The 17,832-nt window shown below is 41.3% G+C and overlaps 1 protein-coding gene across 4 annotated transcripts in view; it reads right to left on the reverse strand.

Annotated features, from left to right (window-relative positions):
• MACROD2 (mono-ADP ribosylhydrolase 2) overlaps positions 1-17,832 on the reverse strand; it is a 1,919,130-nt gene that overhangs the window by 111,803 nt on the left and 1,789,495 nt on the right. For 3 of the 4 annotated variants that reach the window (XM_057703765.1, XM_057703766.1, XM_057703764.1), the window contains exons 12-13: positions 11,281-11,343; positions 5,907-5,975 (exon numbers count right to left, since the gene is read on the reverse strand). In XM_057703765.1, coding sequence (XP_057559748.1) covers positions 5,907-5,975; positions 11,281-11,343 — 132 coding nt within the window. The remainder of the gene's footprint in view (positions 1-5,906; positions 5,976-11,280; positions 11,344-17,832) is intronic. The other variant, XM_057703767.1, reaches the window with a different exon arrangement.

Here is a 17,832-nt window from a genome sequence, read left to right on the forward strand (position 1 = left end):
GTGCTATTCTCATTCCATTTTACATATGAGGAAACTGAGGTGCACAGAGACTAAGTAATTTGCCCTAGGTCACACAGATCAGAGGAGAGCTGGACTTGAGTTGAGGTCAGAGACTAGATTCTTAACCAGTGTGTTTTACTCTCTGAATATCTGGAAGATATTCATTGTAGAAGAAACAAAGACTTACATGCATTTTTTAATTTATCTGGTTTTTCCTACAGGAATGATTATGAACATATCCACAAAGTTAAAAGGATGTTCCTGGCCAGTATAGAATGTAAAACTGAACCCAAAGAAACGACTCAAAATGGAAACTTGGGTAAGTAAATTACGGACTTTTGCTCATTGGAATATACAATTAAATTATATTAGACTATCAAAAGCCACAGAAAAAATTTCACAATCTATTGCTATATTTAAAAGACAATTTCAAAATGGTATACATTGCAGAATACCCTAAGAAACTTCATATATGTATGTGGTAGCCCAGAAAAAGACTGGAGGTTTATATACCAGCATACTACACGTACATATGTTTATTTCTGGGGATTGAGATTATAAGTGATATTTTTCATTTCTTCTTTTGCTTATTTTTTCATTTAATAAACACACATTACTCTTAAAATAAGACACAAATGTAAGCAATACAAAATATCTCAATCTTTTCCCTAGTAAATCAACCAAAAATCAAGATCTTATCCCGAGGAACTGATCAAGATACAAACCCAGATTTACCTAAAATGTATATACTACATTTCTCTATTATTTATAATAGAAAAACTGTAAGTAACTAAATAATCTAACATTAGGACACTGGCTATGTAAGTTGTGGGACAACCATATGATAAAATAGTATGCCTCTACTAAAAAGAATGCCTTTGACTTTTTAAAGACATGGAAAAATATTCATGGTATATTGCTAACTGAAAACAATAGAAGACTTTTTTTTCTTAACAATTTAATCCTTAAAGGAAAAATGATTACATGCTTTTGCCTTTTATATTTTTTTCTGCATTTAAAAATATTTTACAATAAATACGTTGTCCTTACAAGTAGAAACATACATGTTATATTAAAATCGAATAAAATACTACTATCATTTTTGAGGATTAGGTAAGATGGTGTAAGTATTAGCTATAGGAGTCAACACTGATAAAGTAATTCTCCTCTCCCCACCCCCCATGCACGCCTTTCTCTCTTTCCTTCCTGACTCTCAGGTTACCTTCCTGTAAAATGAAAAATAGATTGTACAGAAATGTAAAGCATTGAGTAGAGGAGACACTCCATATATCTCAATTCTTTCCCCTTCACTGAGCTACCAGAGGGCAGCGGCTCTCATTCCACACTTCAGACTCTTACAGTCCAATAGTGACAGCTCAGAGGTGTCATGGTGTATCCAGACACTGCATCAGTGCAGATCTAGGACAGGGGACAGCTCTGTCCCACGGTGGTGGGTAGCAGGGAAGATGCTTAGCAGGGGGATAATAGATTCCAAGAATAGGGCAAGAACTAAGAAGAATCAGACTAGAGAAGCCTGAGGGGGATTTCATGGGTGGCCCAATGTTTTGTTTCTTTCCAACGACTTAGACAACGACTAGAAACAGTTCGGAGCCGACACCACTGGCCCAGGCTTACAGCTGCCTGTGGTTGGGAGCATTTATGCTGTCTCTTGCACATTCCTGAATCTGATTCCTCGTGCATAACCCCATCCTTTCTCTGCTGTCCTCTTTGGCAAGGCTGGCTCTTGCTGGAGCTTTCCCCCATCCTACAGAAATTTTGACTTCTAGGAGACCTGAAACTACACTAAGGGTTAAGCTGTCCTTTGCCAAGTGACAGCCCACTTCATAAACAGCTGACAGCAATGCCATGACTTATGTTGAGCTCCAAAGAAATACGAGCTTGGGTGTGCACGCACCTGAATATTAGTTGATTTTGTTAATATTAACGAGCATACGATTTTGTCTACTTGACCTTCAAATTCAAATTAGGTACTGATTAAATAATAAGACAAGAGAATCCGGATGTGTTTAAACAGCACTTCCCCACACCCCCACAAGGTGCCTTGGCCTTGGGTGTGTGTGGGGATGAGTTATTAAGTGTTGAGGTAATAGAACAGGGAGTCTCCTTGAATTAAGCAGATTGACTACATCTTAAATAATAATGGTGGTGATGATAATAAAAAATAATAATAACTTTGCAGCAGTTTCAACCAGAGTACTTGATATTCCTAACACAAATTTTACTCCTGTTTATACACCCTTTCATCCGATTACCTCTATATTTGCTAACTTAAATAGCTCTCACATTTGTACTTCTGGGTTTGTTTTTAAGGATGTAAAGTGTAGACTACCATTAAATCAATAACTGGGATATTTTTACCAGTAGAGAAAGCGATCTCTCAGTAGATAAGGGCATGCCCTCTTTTATAAATGACCTCAGAGCTTGTATGACCCGACAGATGTTTTCTCAGGTTTCTTTACCCTGGAGTTCATTTCCATTCAGTCCTGGCTGCCCCATCCCTGGCACACACCCCCTGTTTGGACGAATTATTCACTGGCATTCCTCCTCCTCACACCTCCTCCTCCCAACTCAACTCCTGCCCACCCAAGGGCCCTGATGAGTCATTGGGAACAGGTGTCCTCAGTCTGGAGCTCACGATCTAGCTCTTAATCCATAAGCCAATCAGTTGTACCTCCTTCTGTTAGCAGCTCGCACGGTTAGCAGTTACTTGAGGTAAACGGGCAATAAGCATCTATTCTTGGTACCCAGTGGGAAATATGTCTAGAACATTTGAACAAAATTGCTGGCCTAGAAGACACCCCCAAAGACACTTCCTCTTGAAATTCTTCAACTTTCATATACCTGTTTTAATTTTTTAAAAATCTTATTTCCCAAACCAAGTGATATAAGCCAGCTCATTTTTTCGCTTGTTCTTAGTCCTTGCACGTTACAAGACACTAGTTTCCTGTGGAGCCAAAATTATAATAAATATAAAGCCAGCCAACCAACAAACAAAGTCGAAAATAACTGATGAGGCTCAAAATCCTTGGGAATTATATTGGAAAGAACACTAAAAAAAAAGGCCAGTCCATAATATCATTGATTCCAAGACCTAAGAAGAAGATGCTGGGTCAGGAGCAAAGCCTGGAAACAAAGAGAAAAGAGCAAGGGCTCCTTAAGGACCTTTGGTCAGCAAAAATGTTCTGCACTTAAACTGGAGAGTGTAATAAGCATTTTTATAAGCAGCCTTATAGCTGCAGAGCTCATAAATAGCCAAGATGTCACCAAGGAGATATATTTCTGTGTGAAACTTATAATGGTGAATGTTTGAAATGAATTCTCAACACATATGAATGCCTTTTCACCGCATCATGACCTCAATCTTGGAGGATCTCAATGGCAAACTCATTTCTTTTTCATTCTCAGCTATGTATGTATCAAACAAGCTACGTATCTATCTCCGACGCCTGCAGTTCTATAAGCAATAGATGCTTGGTCTAAGCGTTGGGATGATAATCCGTTAAAATAGTGGGCTTCTGCACATGCTATTTCAGGAGGAAAAGGCAAAAATCATAACCTGTACATACTATTCTTAATGGAAACTGGATCACATGTTTATGTGGATTTCAAAATTCTTTTCCTTAGATCCCGGGGTTGATGGATATTAATTTATTTCAGTAAAAATGCCTAAAACGTCACATTTAGTCTTATTGGGAAATTGCATTTGTGATATGTGACAGGACTCGTTGGAGTTACCACCATTAAAAGTTCCACGTAGAAAAAGAAAAAAACACCTAAAAGTGTTCTGAGAAATTGATCCTGGCATGAGCAATTAATGGTGTGAGATCCTAAAAGCATGAAGAAACATCACAGTGTGTTTCTATGAAGGTGTGATATCTCCAAACCAAACAACTCCACAGGAGAAATCTCAGTTTGAAGCACTTAAATTAGATTATTTCTCTTGTTTCCTAAACTCTGCCATTCCACTTCAGGATGTTGAAAAATTTTTTATTACAGGCTAAATGATTGGGATGCCTGAAATTATTTGCTTAGGATAAATACCGCTCTCTGTCTTTTCACTCTGACTTGGTCAAGTTTATTTCTCACTCTAAGATGACCTAGAGTTTATTATCAGAACCCAAGTGATCTAACATGGTTTACATTTTTAGATATTCCAAATGGTTTTAAAACACATATCTGAGTAGTATGAAGAGAGGTGCCAAGGGATTCATTAAAAAAGTGACAATGAACTAGAAAAAGACCACCAAAAGCAACAGTATGGTGGATGCTGTGCTGGGCCACCCAGATCCTCCTTCAGGAAGGAAGAGCTCTCTTCCAGTTGCAGGTAGCCCTCATTCCTCTCAAGCTTCCAGGATCACCCTAACAGAAGACAAGTTGCTCCATCTAAGGCCACAACCCCTTTCCAAGGTAGCCAATGACAGGTGACTTATCAAATGGGAGGTTTTAATAGCCAGACTCTCTCATCCCAACTGGGCATCTCAGAATGGTCATGTCACCTTCAGCCCAGCTGTGACTTCTATTGAGAATGCCTTGTAGTTCAATTTCTCTCTTTACCCAGTTCTGCATTCTTCCCTTTCCTTTCACAGGTGTTGATTCCAAGAGCTCCCCCTAATAAATGTCAGCTCCCTAATCTCTGTCTCCTGGAGAGCCCAATCTGCATGGGTACCAGGTGAACAGCTTGAGCAATGGACGTGTATTATTGTATTGTGAGGTAAATACAGTTATTGTCCCCATTCTACAGAAGAGAAAACTGAAGCACGAAGAAGTTAATTACTTGTCATTACTTGTTAATTCCTTGTTAAGTACTTAAATTCCTTGTCAAAGGTTACATACATTTTCAGTGGTAGAGATAGGATTTAAGCCTCAACCAGCTGGCCCCAGAGTTCACAATCTTAGTGACTACCTTCCCTACAAAAGACACCTCATTTAGAAAAACTGTGTACAGGCAACATGAAATGAAATGAATGATGCAAACACTTGAGTATTATTTTTAAGACTACTTTGATTTTCTAAACATTGATTCCAGGAGTAGCTAATATCAATCTTAAGTATGGATATATTTTCGTATCACTCCAAACTGAAGAAATGCATTCAGCATGTTTATCTAAAAGTTCCAAGTAAATCACATGGTTTACCAGATGTCCATTTTGTACAAATATAGGAATCCCATCTACCATTCACAGAAGGGGTTTTAGTAGTTATCAATGACACATATAAAATAATATTACTTCTTCTCTGTGTGTGGGGGGGGACAGTTAATCAGGAGGGAAAGAAAAGAAATGGCCATTTCATTTTTCTTTAGATAATACATATTTTAAAAACTCTCTTAACTGCACGTGAATGTCCCCACTATTTCTCCCTCAAATTTTCTCCTAGAACCTACATAAATTTTTCTTTTACTTTTTGCTTCTTCTAAAGATACTTGGGTCAGCAACATTTTCTCACAGTAACTGTCCATAGAATGAGGAATGATGCTCTTGCCAAAGATTTATTTTCAGGGATGCCTTTCAAACATTTCTTCTTTCTTATTCTGTCTAGATAATGGAGCTCTCTGGTAGGTGGTTCTCAAATGAACCCATTCCAGACGAGTAGCTGCCAACAGCCTAATTCTGGTGTTTCAAACATCTTCTTTAAACATAATTTCTCCAGTCATTCTGTTGTTTCATGAACAGTTACTTTTCAGAGGAACAAGTGTAAATGGATATATAAATACTGAAAAGGGTAGATATGGAATAAAACAGAGTGGGTTGGATACTTGTGTTGGAAATAGAGATGCTTAAAGAGAATTAGATAGATTTGCTCCCTGCTTCATTTTCCCATACAAACAAAACCCAAATGATTTTCTAAGAGTCTGTGATTTTTACATGTACTAAGTGGCCTCATACCTTCATCTTTACAGACTTCAGCTGCCTCTTCTGAAGAAGGCCTGGGCACAGTAGCAGTGCTGGCACCATCTGTAAGGCAGAAAGAGAAACACTGTCTCAGAGTCAATACTGTCAGGTTGGAGCTTCCTTCTCTACCTCACCTCCTGCTCCACCAAAGGGAGCAGGAGCCTATTTCATGCTCTAACACACTGAATGCTCTTTGAAGGGGCTTGAGTTTGTGACTCTCTCCTATGATTAACGGAACAAAAACTTTCAGTTAGGACAGAGCCCAGTGAACTACACACTACTTTTTGGTGAAGAAGACTGTTTGTTTGGTACTGTTATACTTTGGCATTTTGCTTCTTCTCCACCTCTAGAAGAAATGGTACATTATTTGTCTTAGTAAAAGATAGTGAAAGAAAGTATACCCTTGCAAGTTTCTACACAGTGCTTTCATGTGTGCGTTTTTAAAGTCTGGTTTTTCTTAGTACAGCACTTCTCTTCCATTATGCCAGGCTGTCAAACTGCAGGGAGCACATCTGATGGCTGTCAGATAAGAGGTCCAGGAGAAGGGGACCATTTGTAGGAAAGCACCAAACGCCATTTGGTGATTTCATGTCAGCCAAGCACAGAGTGGGGACTAAGGAACTTGGAGGTCCCTGCCTTGCCCCCACAGCAGCATTTAACTTCATCGAAGCTGGTCTTTCTTTTTAGTATTATCAGCACCCCAGTGACTCCACTAGCATTTGGGCTCCAGGATAATAATTTATTAACATTAAAACAGTAAATTTAAGACAGGAAGGGTTATCAAAATCATTTGGAATGGTTAATACTTGACAAATGGAAAAAGAATATAGGGGCTTCCCTGGTAGCACAGTGGTTAAGAACCTGCCTGCCAATGCAGGGGACATGGGTTCGATCTCTGGTCTGGGAAGATCCCAGCTAAGCCTGTGCGCCACAACTACTAAGCCTGCACTCTAGAGCCCGTGAGCCACAACTAATGAGCTCACGTGCCACAACTACTGAAATCTGTATGCCTAGAGCACGTGCTCTGCAACAAGAGAAGCCACTGCCATGAGAAGCCTGTGCACCACAATGAAGAGTAGCCTCCGCTCGCCACAAGTAGAGAAAGCCTGTGTGCAGCAACAAAGACCCAACACAGCCAATAAATAAAAATAAAATAAATTTTAAAAAAGAGAAATAAAAGGATTATATACAGTTTTTCATGCAGTAACTAGGTTATGAAACTAAAGATAACTCAAATACGCACAATGACTAACACACATTTAAAGGCTAATCAGATATTTTCTAGCATATCCTTTGTCCATAATGTATATGATTATTACTTTCAAGTCACATCTCTAACAGAACAGAGAATAAGATTTTTGGTAGGGAGACAATTGGAGATGAATCGCTTTCTTTTGTTAGGTGACCAACTCCTATTCAAAACAAAAGAACAAATTACAAACTATCAACCTTCCCTTGGTGTCATGTCATCCTATTTCTCTGCTTCCCTTCATGGCAAAGCTCCCTGAAAGATCAGTCCTTGTTATTGCTCTAGACTTCCTCATCTCACGGTCTCTCCATAAAGCGCTCCAACTGGCTTCGATCCTTGAAGTATTCTCTTATCAAAGTATTCTCAGTGATCTCACTTTGCTAAATTCAATGGTCATTTCTTCTTTCTTATCTTCCTTGACTTCTCAGGAGTACTTCAGAGTCTACTCTGTTCTTTCTGAAACACTCTCTTGCTTTGGCTGTTTCTTCTCCCCTGTTGCCACGTATTCAGATGCCATGGTGTTCCAGGCCTCATTGTTCTCCTTATTTACATGTTCTCTCTAGTGAATCTCACCCAGTCACATGGTTTAAGTATCATTTCTATGCCAGTGATCCCAAGCCTGTATTTCTGGTCCACTTCTCTCCCTAGAAATCCAGACTCAGATATCTAACTGGCTTCTTGACATCCCATATGGCTGAGAGTCCTCGCGAATTCACCATGGCCAAAACTGAGCTATTAACTCTACTAATCAAAACTGTGCCCTGTGGCCAGTCATTCATCAGTAAGTGGCACCATCATCTGTGTAGTTACTGATGCTAAAAACCTAGGATATAGCCTGGATTCTTCTTTCCCCTACGCCCTACAACCAATCCATCGGCACATCTTGTGACCTCTACCTGTGGAACAAAACACATTAGTCCACTTTGTCTCCATTTCCAGAAACCACCATCACTGCTTTCCTGCTATAGTCATTCCACTGGTCTCACTTTGGCTCTTTGACCCATTTTCATTCACTGGCAGAATGAGCTTGTTAAAACAGATTACGTCCCTCTTCTACTAAAAACCTTCCATTGGCTTCTCCTTGTAGTGCTAACAAAATCAAATTTTACCCAAGTCAGACATAATCTGGTCCTATGATGTCTTCTCAAATCTCACACCATGTTCTCCGTTATCCATCATGCTCCAGCCATGCTGAACTTCCTTCCCCAACTTGTTAAAATAGCCAGGAGGCATTTGCATTTTCTGGTCCCTCCATCTGGAATGTTCTCCCATTTCATCATTAAGATTTCACTTTAATTACTACTCCCTCAGGGAGTCCTCCCTGAGTCCAGCCAATGGGAAGTTGCCTTCTCAGGATTCCTTCTATGTTACCTCATTTCTCCACAAGGCATTTATCACGATCATACTTTTTTATTGTTTATTTTTGGATCACTGCCACCAGAATATAAGTTTCAGGGGAGCAAAGATATTGTCTTTATCGTTTTGTTGCCCTATTTCAGTGCCCAGAACAGTGCCTCGGTCACAGTAAACACCAGATAGGTATTTGTTAAATGGCTGTATGAGGAAAAGGATCTATCACTTTGATATGATCATGACAGCAGTCAGAACTGCTGGATTATGCTGGTTTGAGATAGCACTTTTTGCATGACATGGAGGAGTCCTGCAGAGTTCTGGAAGCTGGAAACTCTATTAAATGAAAGGAGGGTATTTTTATTTTGGAAGAATAATAGCAGGTCAAGAGGACTTTAATGACCAGAATTGCACCTCTGACTTCTCTGCACTTGGATTAGGGAGGCAGAGCGGACACAACAGTGTGTGCTGACACTGGCCAAGATCATAGATGAATCCTGCCGTTGGACTCTATGTCGGCCAGTGGGCCCAGTTAGGAGAGCAAGAGGAGCCCCTCAGGGGTGCGTTTCGGAATGTTCTCTACACTGAGAGGCACCCACATTGTGGTGATGATGCTGTCCGTCTGAGAGGTAGAGAAGAGTGCTTACATTCTACCACTCTCTCCTAACGGGCAAGATGGTCCCCAATCAAGAAAGAAAACGCCTGTTCTCAACTGATTAGGGGAAAAAGGATGAATAAACAAAAAGCAGGCAGATGTGTGTGCAAGTCTATATGTGTATGCCTGTGTGTGTGTGTGTGAGAACAGGGACAGGAGAAATTTACATCAGTAAAGACAGTTTAGGATAGAGCAGTGAGTAAATTAAAACCTGTAAAACCATAATATTCAGAGAATGGCCTCAGCTGGCAGCAGCTAGTTGACTAATGCCCATCAGCCCCAAACAGTAAAAACAGTGACAGCTTTTCACAGAAGACTCATCTTGCACAGAGCATAACGATGTGGTGGCTGGGAGCTGGGGGCGATGGTGGTGTGGATAACAACAGTTTTCTGTATCAGAAATTCATTCCATTGCAAGGACTACATTTTAGCAAAGGGAGCCAGCTGACCCAGTGGCAGGTACACAAGGTCCTTGCCGCCTTGCTTCAGTGCCTTCTCTGATTGGCCTTCTTCAATTCCATCTTCCAGGTTAATAATAAAAGCTTTCAGTCTCCAGCAAAAGTTCCAAGGTTAATGTAGGAACTTTTCAGTGAAAAACTTATCACACAACCTGGTTTATTTCTAAGAGTCCAGCATATGCCTTAGGAGGTGACTGGCACATGAGCAGAGCCCACTGTTTCAAAGATGCCCCCTCCGTTGGGCTCATTAGAACCAGAAGAATGAATCAGAAAATAGAAAGAAGAAGGAAATTTTTATTTTGGTGGTTATGTTGATAACTGCAAAATTGTGTGACTCATTCTTTTAAAGGGGAGCATGCCTGAGTATAAAACCAGGAAGGAAGAAAAGATAAACTTAAGGTGATGACAATCTGTCTCTTTTTTTTAAGAACTTTTGCTGAGATACAATTGACATACAGTAAACTGCATATATTTAAAGTGTACAATTTGATTTTTTTTTCTTATTATTAGTGTATATATGGCAATCCCAATCTCCCAATTCATCCCACCCCCCCACCCCTACCCCAGTCACTTTCTCCACTTGGTGTCCATATGTCTGGATGACAATCTCTTTTGAGTCTTTTTTTAAAAATTTTTTAAATTTTTGGCTGCATTGGGTCTTCATTGCTGTGCACGCACTTCTCATTGTGGTGGCTTCTCTTGTTGCGGAGCACAGGCTCTAGGCACACGGGCTTCAGTAGTGCGGCATGTGGGCTCAGTAGTTGCGGAGCACAGGCTTAGCTACTCTGTGGCATATGGGATCTTCCTGGACCAGGGCTCAAACCTGTGTCCCCTTCATTGGCAGGCAGATTCTTAACCACTGTGTTACCAGGGAAGTCCCTCTTTTGAGTCTTAAGTGCCGTTTTATTAAAAATTATTCAATTTACAATCTACAGTAGAGGCCCTGTGAGCATTTCACTGGTGCATCTGTTCTCTGGATCTCATGAGCTTCGGGTGTGGGGTAGTCAGGCTCTGTCACATTGTCGTCTACAACATACAGAGAAACGACCAGAAGCATGGCACTTCAAAATTTAATGCAAAACAGTAAAGGACACTCCATTCGTTGTGGAAGGAAAGCCTCTGATATATTTCACATGAATTTTTAAAAATTAATTATTTATTTATTTATTTATTTTTGGCTGTTCTCTGTGGCATGCGGGATCTTAGTTTCCTGACCAGGGATTGAACCCATGCCCCCTGCATTGGGAGCTCAGAGTTTCAACCACTGGACCACCAGGGAAGTCCCCCTGTGAATGTTTTTCATTTCATTTTTTTTGCCCAAGCTAAATCTGATGATTTTGATCTGCCCTAAGTCAGCCCAGCTCTGACGTGGTCCTTCCAACTTCTGCCTGTCCTGTGTAGAGCATCACTGAGTGAACTGAGATCACATGGGAGAAAAGGGGGGCTGGTGATTGAGACTGAGAGGGTACCCTTCTGATTGAAGACCCTGACACTGGTAGTTAACGGGGTTGGTGGCTTCCTGAGGGAGCCTGAATGAACACTGATAGTAACCTGGCGAAACAGTACAAATATTTTCAGAAAAGAGCACTAAGTAAAGCCATTGTGGACCCTTGGGGATGAGGCCTAGGAGATGCCTCTAAAGAAACCCGAGCTCACCTGCTTCTTGGCTCTGCCCTTCCGTTTCTTCTGCACTTGGCTTTTCCTCTGGACCGGTCTCATCTTTTAAGAAAACCACAAAGGAAAAAGAAATACATCTAATTAATTTATGAAATCTCTGCTTATGGCTATACGCAGCCCTGAAATTAATTGTAACCAATGTAGCATGACTCCCCATAAAGCGAGGAAGAGAGATGAATCGGGGGCGTGAAACAGAAACATTACCTATGTAAATAGGTGCATTTATCCTCGTCCCTTCTCACATGATTTGCCTGGTGAAAAGTTGAACTGCAGTAAACATAATTCACTCAGCAGTTCCAGTAACAGCTCTCTCCTTGCACAGCATTTCCCAAAATGCAATACAAATTTTAATTCCAATTTGCTTTTTTTCCCCTTGACTCAAGCAATATGCGCCATGTAAGGAAACTTGGTTGATTACGTTCCTGTGCCTTTTATTTTCCTGTTTGATATATGCTGCACAAAAACCTATTTTTACTTAATTTTTAGACATTTACACACGACAGTCTAACATATCTATGCTGTGACAGATTACGTTGGTCAAGTTTATGCCGTTGTACATAACTCCTTGGAAAATAAATAACTGGGCAGGTATAATGGCGGCTATATATTAGAAACTAGCTAAAAACTTCCCTTTGGCTTAACATGTATAATATATATCTGTGGATTTTTGTGTAGGAAAAAAAAACTTTTCAAAGGCAACATTTTATAACTCATTGCTGGGAGGGTTTCCAAGTCTCTTTGTGTTTGGAAAAAAATTTTTAAATGACAAAACATAAGACATGTAGTTAAATTAAAGAAAACAGAGAAGCGAAAGTTACCAGCACACATTACTGTGGGTTAAAGATGGGCACAGATCCTTGTCTCTCAAAAAGTGTAATTTATTTCTTGTCTCCTTAAATTCGAACTGGTTCTGTGACTTGTTTAGACCAGTGAAATGTGGAAGTGATGTCTGGGCCCCCCAAGCCAAGGCCTCAGAAGACTAGCAGCTTCCTCTGGGAATCCAGCCACCCTGCTGTAAAGACACTCAGACTAGCCCCCTGAGGGGAAAGGGGGACATGGAACAGCACAGAGGTGTCAGACATGTGGGTGAAGCCTTCCAACCCAGCCCTGCTGCCAGCTGAATGCAGCCAACAGATACCCTCAGCCAGGACCACAAGGAGCAGAAGAATCACCCAGCTGAGCCCTTTTACAATTCCTGCCCCCCAGCCAGGCTCAGACCACTTAAGCTTGTTTCCCTTGAGGGCTTTGACCCACCATCTGCTACAACTACCAACTCTTAATACAGAGGCAAGCAGCTGGGGACTGACCTGAACAAAAGAAAAAGTTTATAATAGAACGACAAAACAAACAAACAAACAAACAAACAAAAGAGCAACACTGACGTGGGGAAGGGATGTTATCAGTGAATTAATATGTACGTATATATATATATATAATTTACTCCACCCAGCACTGTGCCATTTGTCACGGGGGGACACAGTGTAAACTGCAGTGGCTCCCTACAAGGACATTTCTGACATTTCTCTGCTCTGGTTCTCCTCAGAGGCGCCGGCGCTGGCTTTTGCTGCTGTAGGAAGGAAATAGCCATCACTGCTGCTCCTGCTCCCTTAACAAGGCCAAGTTGGTGCAGGAGCACGTGTCAAAAATATAAGTCAGTGTTTCCACCTTCCTCCTACCAAATGGACTCAGACTCAAGCAGGAGAAAGCTACCAGCTTTCCTGTCTCTCCCAACAGACAGACCTTTTAACACAATAGGCTTGAAGTCTGCAATGACAAGCTGCTTTTAAAATTAGTCTGGTGACCACATCTCCTATGGAGTGGGGGTAAAAAGCCTTCTTGTGAAGACAGGAAGATAAGAAGGGGAAGAGAAACAACAATTAAGTCACAGGAAGGTGAAGAATTGTTTCCAGCAGTTCTAAACGCATGAAAAGGAAATTCATGGTCAGACCCCCAAGTCCAACTTTACAATAGTAAAAACCAGTCTGGCTCTTTATCTAACCTACTGCTGCTGGGTTTTTACCCTTAATCCCTGTGCCTGTGGTCCCAACTCCCTAACGCAGTCACGCGAGTGGCAATGTTCTATTTTCCACTTTGAGTCTTGGCTGTGGGATGTTCTGATTGCAGGATTTCTGTCCTTGGGAAGCAAATTCAAGAAACACTTGGCATGTTTATCACGGAGTAAATGCCTTCTAGAAGAATGCTGGATTTGGCATTTCAGTAACTTGCCCTCGCATGGAAAGGTTCAGGTATACTGCTTTCATCAATTTCCAGACAGTGCACCCTGACAGCCAGCAGGGGGAACCAGTGTAGAAGTCTTGCTTTCAAAACCCAGTTGATACATTCTCAGGCAATTAGATGAGCATTCATTTCACTTTTAGAAGGACAGTTTGGCTGGCTTCTAACTTCCCACCCGTTTAAAATGCCTCAAATGGGTGAGTTCTTAGTGACACAGTGGGCTTCCTCTGGTAGGAAAGAAAAAAATCCCATTACACAGTTACCCGTAAGTCCTTGATAAGGACAAGCTTTCCTTTTATCAGCCTTGTCTGTCTAGCCGTCTTCACAGGAAACACACAAACAATAAAAAGTTAAGTAGAGTGCGGAATGTAAACTTGTGGTTTTTAGAAGGGATTTACAAGGCTTACAATAAATGTGAAGAAATATAGGGACATGACAGGCTATTTTGTGAGCTTAAAAAATGTCACACAGAAGCTAAATTCTCTTTAGTTAATATACCTATAGGATCCTATATTTACTTCCAATAATAAATGTCCGTATCATTCATGCTGAATGTCACATAATACTACTTTCCCACACCAGAAAGCACAGTGACTTGTGTGAATTCGAACAGTTGATCATTTTTGCTTCTCCAGTATTAAAACCCTGTCCTCCATTCTCTCAACCCATATTTATGGAGCACGTACTCTATGCAAGGATACTTCAGGAATTTTATAGAAACAAAAACAAGAGGCTCCTGGGACTTCCCTGGTGGTGCAGGGGTTAAGAATCCACCTGCCAATGCAGCGGACACGGGTTTGATCCCTGGTTCGGGAAGATCCCACATGCCGCAGAGCGACCAAGCCCGTGCGCCACAACTGCTGAGCCTTTGCTCTAGAGCTCTCGAGCCACAAATACTGAGCCCATGTGATGCAACAACTGAAGCCCACGCACCTAGAGCCTGTGCTCCGCAACAAGAGAAGCCACCGCAATGAGAAGCCAGCATACTGCAATGAAGAGTAGCCCCTGCTCACTGCAACTAGAGAAAGCCCACATGCAGCAATGAAGACCCAATGAAGCTAAAAATAAATTTAAAAAAATAAAAATAATAAATCAAGTTTTCTTCTAAAAAAAAAGATAAGAGACTCCTGCTGTGAATTTGGAACCGAGCAGAACCCTGTAGGGCTCCCCCCATCACTTCCCCAAGTACAAAACCGAGCAGTTAATCATTAGGAAAATAGAGCCCCAGACGCAGTGTCTGATGCACATTCCTGAGTTGTTTTACAGATACCATAACTGCCACCAGAGGAAAAAGAGCTAACTGCATGATGACCAGACTGCAGCCATGACATAAGCTGCCCCAGCCTGAGCAGGACTGAGTCTATGGCTAGCACAGTTCCAACAATTGGCCTTAAGAGAATGGGATTAACATTATTGCTCACAATAACAAATATCTTTGTGGGCATCAACATAATTGTAGCTTGTTCTGCCTGTTTATGTAAGCAGGCAACTAAAATTGTCAGCAGAGAGATGTTGACATCTTCCACTCTGAGAATACAGCGCCCTGTCAGCATGAAGAAGTTGCAGAAGATAGACCTTCACGCCTAATCCCATAGAAATGGGATGATGTTTTGATAAATGGGGATTTGTAAGCAGCTCTTTGCCGCAAACTGCCCTCAGCAGCAAGTCCCTTTTCTTGTCACTTTAGCAAAGCTATATCGTAACTAGCTTTTAAACAAGACGCCCCCGTGCTCTACTCACCTCTGGCCCAAGCACACCTTTCAAATCTTTTAATCAGGCAATACCTTGCCTGACTTGTAGGTCAAAGAAGTAGGAACGAAGACTAAATAATTAACAGATGACCAGATCTCTCCCTTAGCTTTCCCTTCAGTAATCTCTCGAACAAACTGTGTGAACAAGATAACACCTAGGGGAAGAGCATAAGGAGTCCACAAGCCTGCACACAGCGGGGAGCAGCAATGACTCTGACCCCCATCTCGGCGATTACCTGAGATTACTCCCCTCCTTTCCCTTAAGACTTTCATGGCTGAGCGGAATCTTTGGAGTGGTTTTTGGGGGACGCTGAGTCCACCACCTCCCTAAATTGCTGGCATTCTGATTAAAGGCACCTTTCCTTTCTACCATTTGTGAGCACTTATTTTGTAAGCAGCGAGCAGTGGGACCCCCCCCCCATTTGATAAGGAAGTGAATTTGTGTAAGTGTGCAGTTCATGCTTAGTTCTATATGCACGAGCTTTATAAGGGCAAAATTTCAATGTCGTGGCTACAAATTGCTATCCTGATATTTGCAGTTCCTTTTATGAACTGTACGCGGGGGTGGGAGGAGAAAGGGGGGCGGTAAATGAGAACAAATTCATCTTTGCTACTGGGGAAACAACCTGACGTGTACTGCCTGTGGGTACACTATTACCTTTTCTTATAAAGGCCCAAGCTTTCCGTACACAGACAATTCAAATACAGTGGTTTTGAAAGGATTATTGGTTCTAACTCTTCAGTTCCCTGTAATGGATTATCTATCTCAGTGTCCTTCCATTGATGTTGGACTTGACCAAATGATATGGCTAATGAAATGTTATTGGACATGATAGGAGTAAACAGCTTGAACGTGCTGCATAATCGGACACTGGCCATGACAAGAAGATGCCTCTGCCGCTGGTTTAAAGAGGATGAGAAACACCAGGAGCAGACTTGACCCAAGTCGCAGTATGGAGGCAAACCCAGAAAACTCACAGCTTGGAATCCAACTGCCCAGCTGAGCCCAGCCTACATCAGCGGCACCATGGTCAACCTGTAAACTTGTGAGCATGAGAATAAGGCACTGCACTATGGGGTGATTTGTTACACAGTATTATTGTGATAATAGCTGATTAATACAAATGGCATATTAATTTTTCTCAGGTCAGGAAGACTCAGTTATTTTTTTTTAAACTCAGCACTTTTTCATTTATAAGGAATTCAGTCTTAAATTTTGTATTTTGCCACCCAGCTACATTCTCATCTTACATATTCCAAAACTCTGTAGAAGACACACACTCAAAAAATAAATTTAGCTTATATAAGGAATGCTCTCATAGAGCGGGCACTGCCATCAATGTTTATGTTTTATTTAATAGAGCTATATGGGCAGCAGCATAATACTAGTTAATACTAGCTAACATGTATTGAATATTGGCTATGTTCTGCTCAGTGTCTGAGTGCTCTGCATAGATTATAGAATTTAATTCTCATAACAACCCAATGAGGAAGGTATTATTATTATTATCCACATTTCATGGACGGGGAACCTGAGACACAAGTAATTTCCCTGAGTTATGTCAGCTGATACCACAGCCCACTAGGGCCTCCCTAGAAATGCAACTAGTATTTGTTAGCTGGGTAAGATGGTTAAATTATGGGTCAATAAAAGCATGGGAAAATGATCCTTAATATAATAATAGCTGAAGAATTAAACTATAATCTCATACAAATTAATGTAGAACACCAAGAACATTGAGAAACTAGCTCTTCTGACACTTAAGCCAGATGGATGAAAAGCTACAACTCTAAATTTGTTTTTTAATACTAAAGATATTTTTATTTTGAACTAATCTTAAACAATGGAGAGTTATAAGAACAGTACAAGAAACTTTCTTTTTTTCCCTGAACCATTCGAGAGTAAGTTGGGGACATAATCACCCCCTTGTCACCCATCAGCCCTGAATACTTTAGTCTGTGTTTTCTACGAACAAAGACGTTCTCCTCCATGACCACAGTGCAACCACCAAGATCAGGAGATTAGCAATGATGACATTCCTACCATAGAAGCCACAGACCACAGTCAAGATTGGCCAATTTTCTAAGAGTAGCTTTCACAGCAATCTAGGATCACACCCTGCCTTTTGTTGTCCTGTTTCTTTAGTCTCCTTCAATCTGAGACTGAGATGCCCACTTGACCTCGCCTGCACTCTGTGCCTGGGTGGCGGGAGGGGTGGGGGGGCAGGTTGGTTCACCATCCCCACTTCAGTGTGAATGCTTACCTTGCTTACCGCTGCTTAATGTTTTTAGGATGAAAGAAAGGAAAGAATGAAAGTGGTGGTGGGGGGGAGGGGGCGCAAGGTTCATTCCAAACCTTTAAACAATTTTTTTTCAAATGTATTTATTTACTTAGGCTGCACCAGGTCTTAGTTGCAGCACTCGGGATCTTTGCTGCGGCATGCGGGCTTCTTAGTTGTGGCATGCAGACTCTTGGTTGCGGACATGCAGACGCTTAGTTGTGGCACGCATATGAGATCTAGTTCCCTGACCAGGGATTGAGCCT

The sequence above is a fragment of the Hippopotamus amphibius genome, chromosome 12, assembly GCF_030028045.1.
Source record: "Hippopotamus amphibius kiboko isolate mHipAmp2 chromosome 12, mHipAmp2.hap2, whole genome shotgun sequence".
Lineage (NCBI taxonomy): Eukaryota > Metazoa > Chordata > Mammalia > Artiodactyla > Hippopotamidae > Hippopotamus > Hippopotamus amphibius.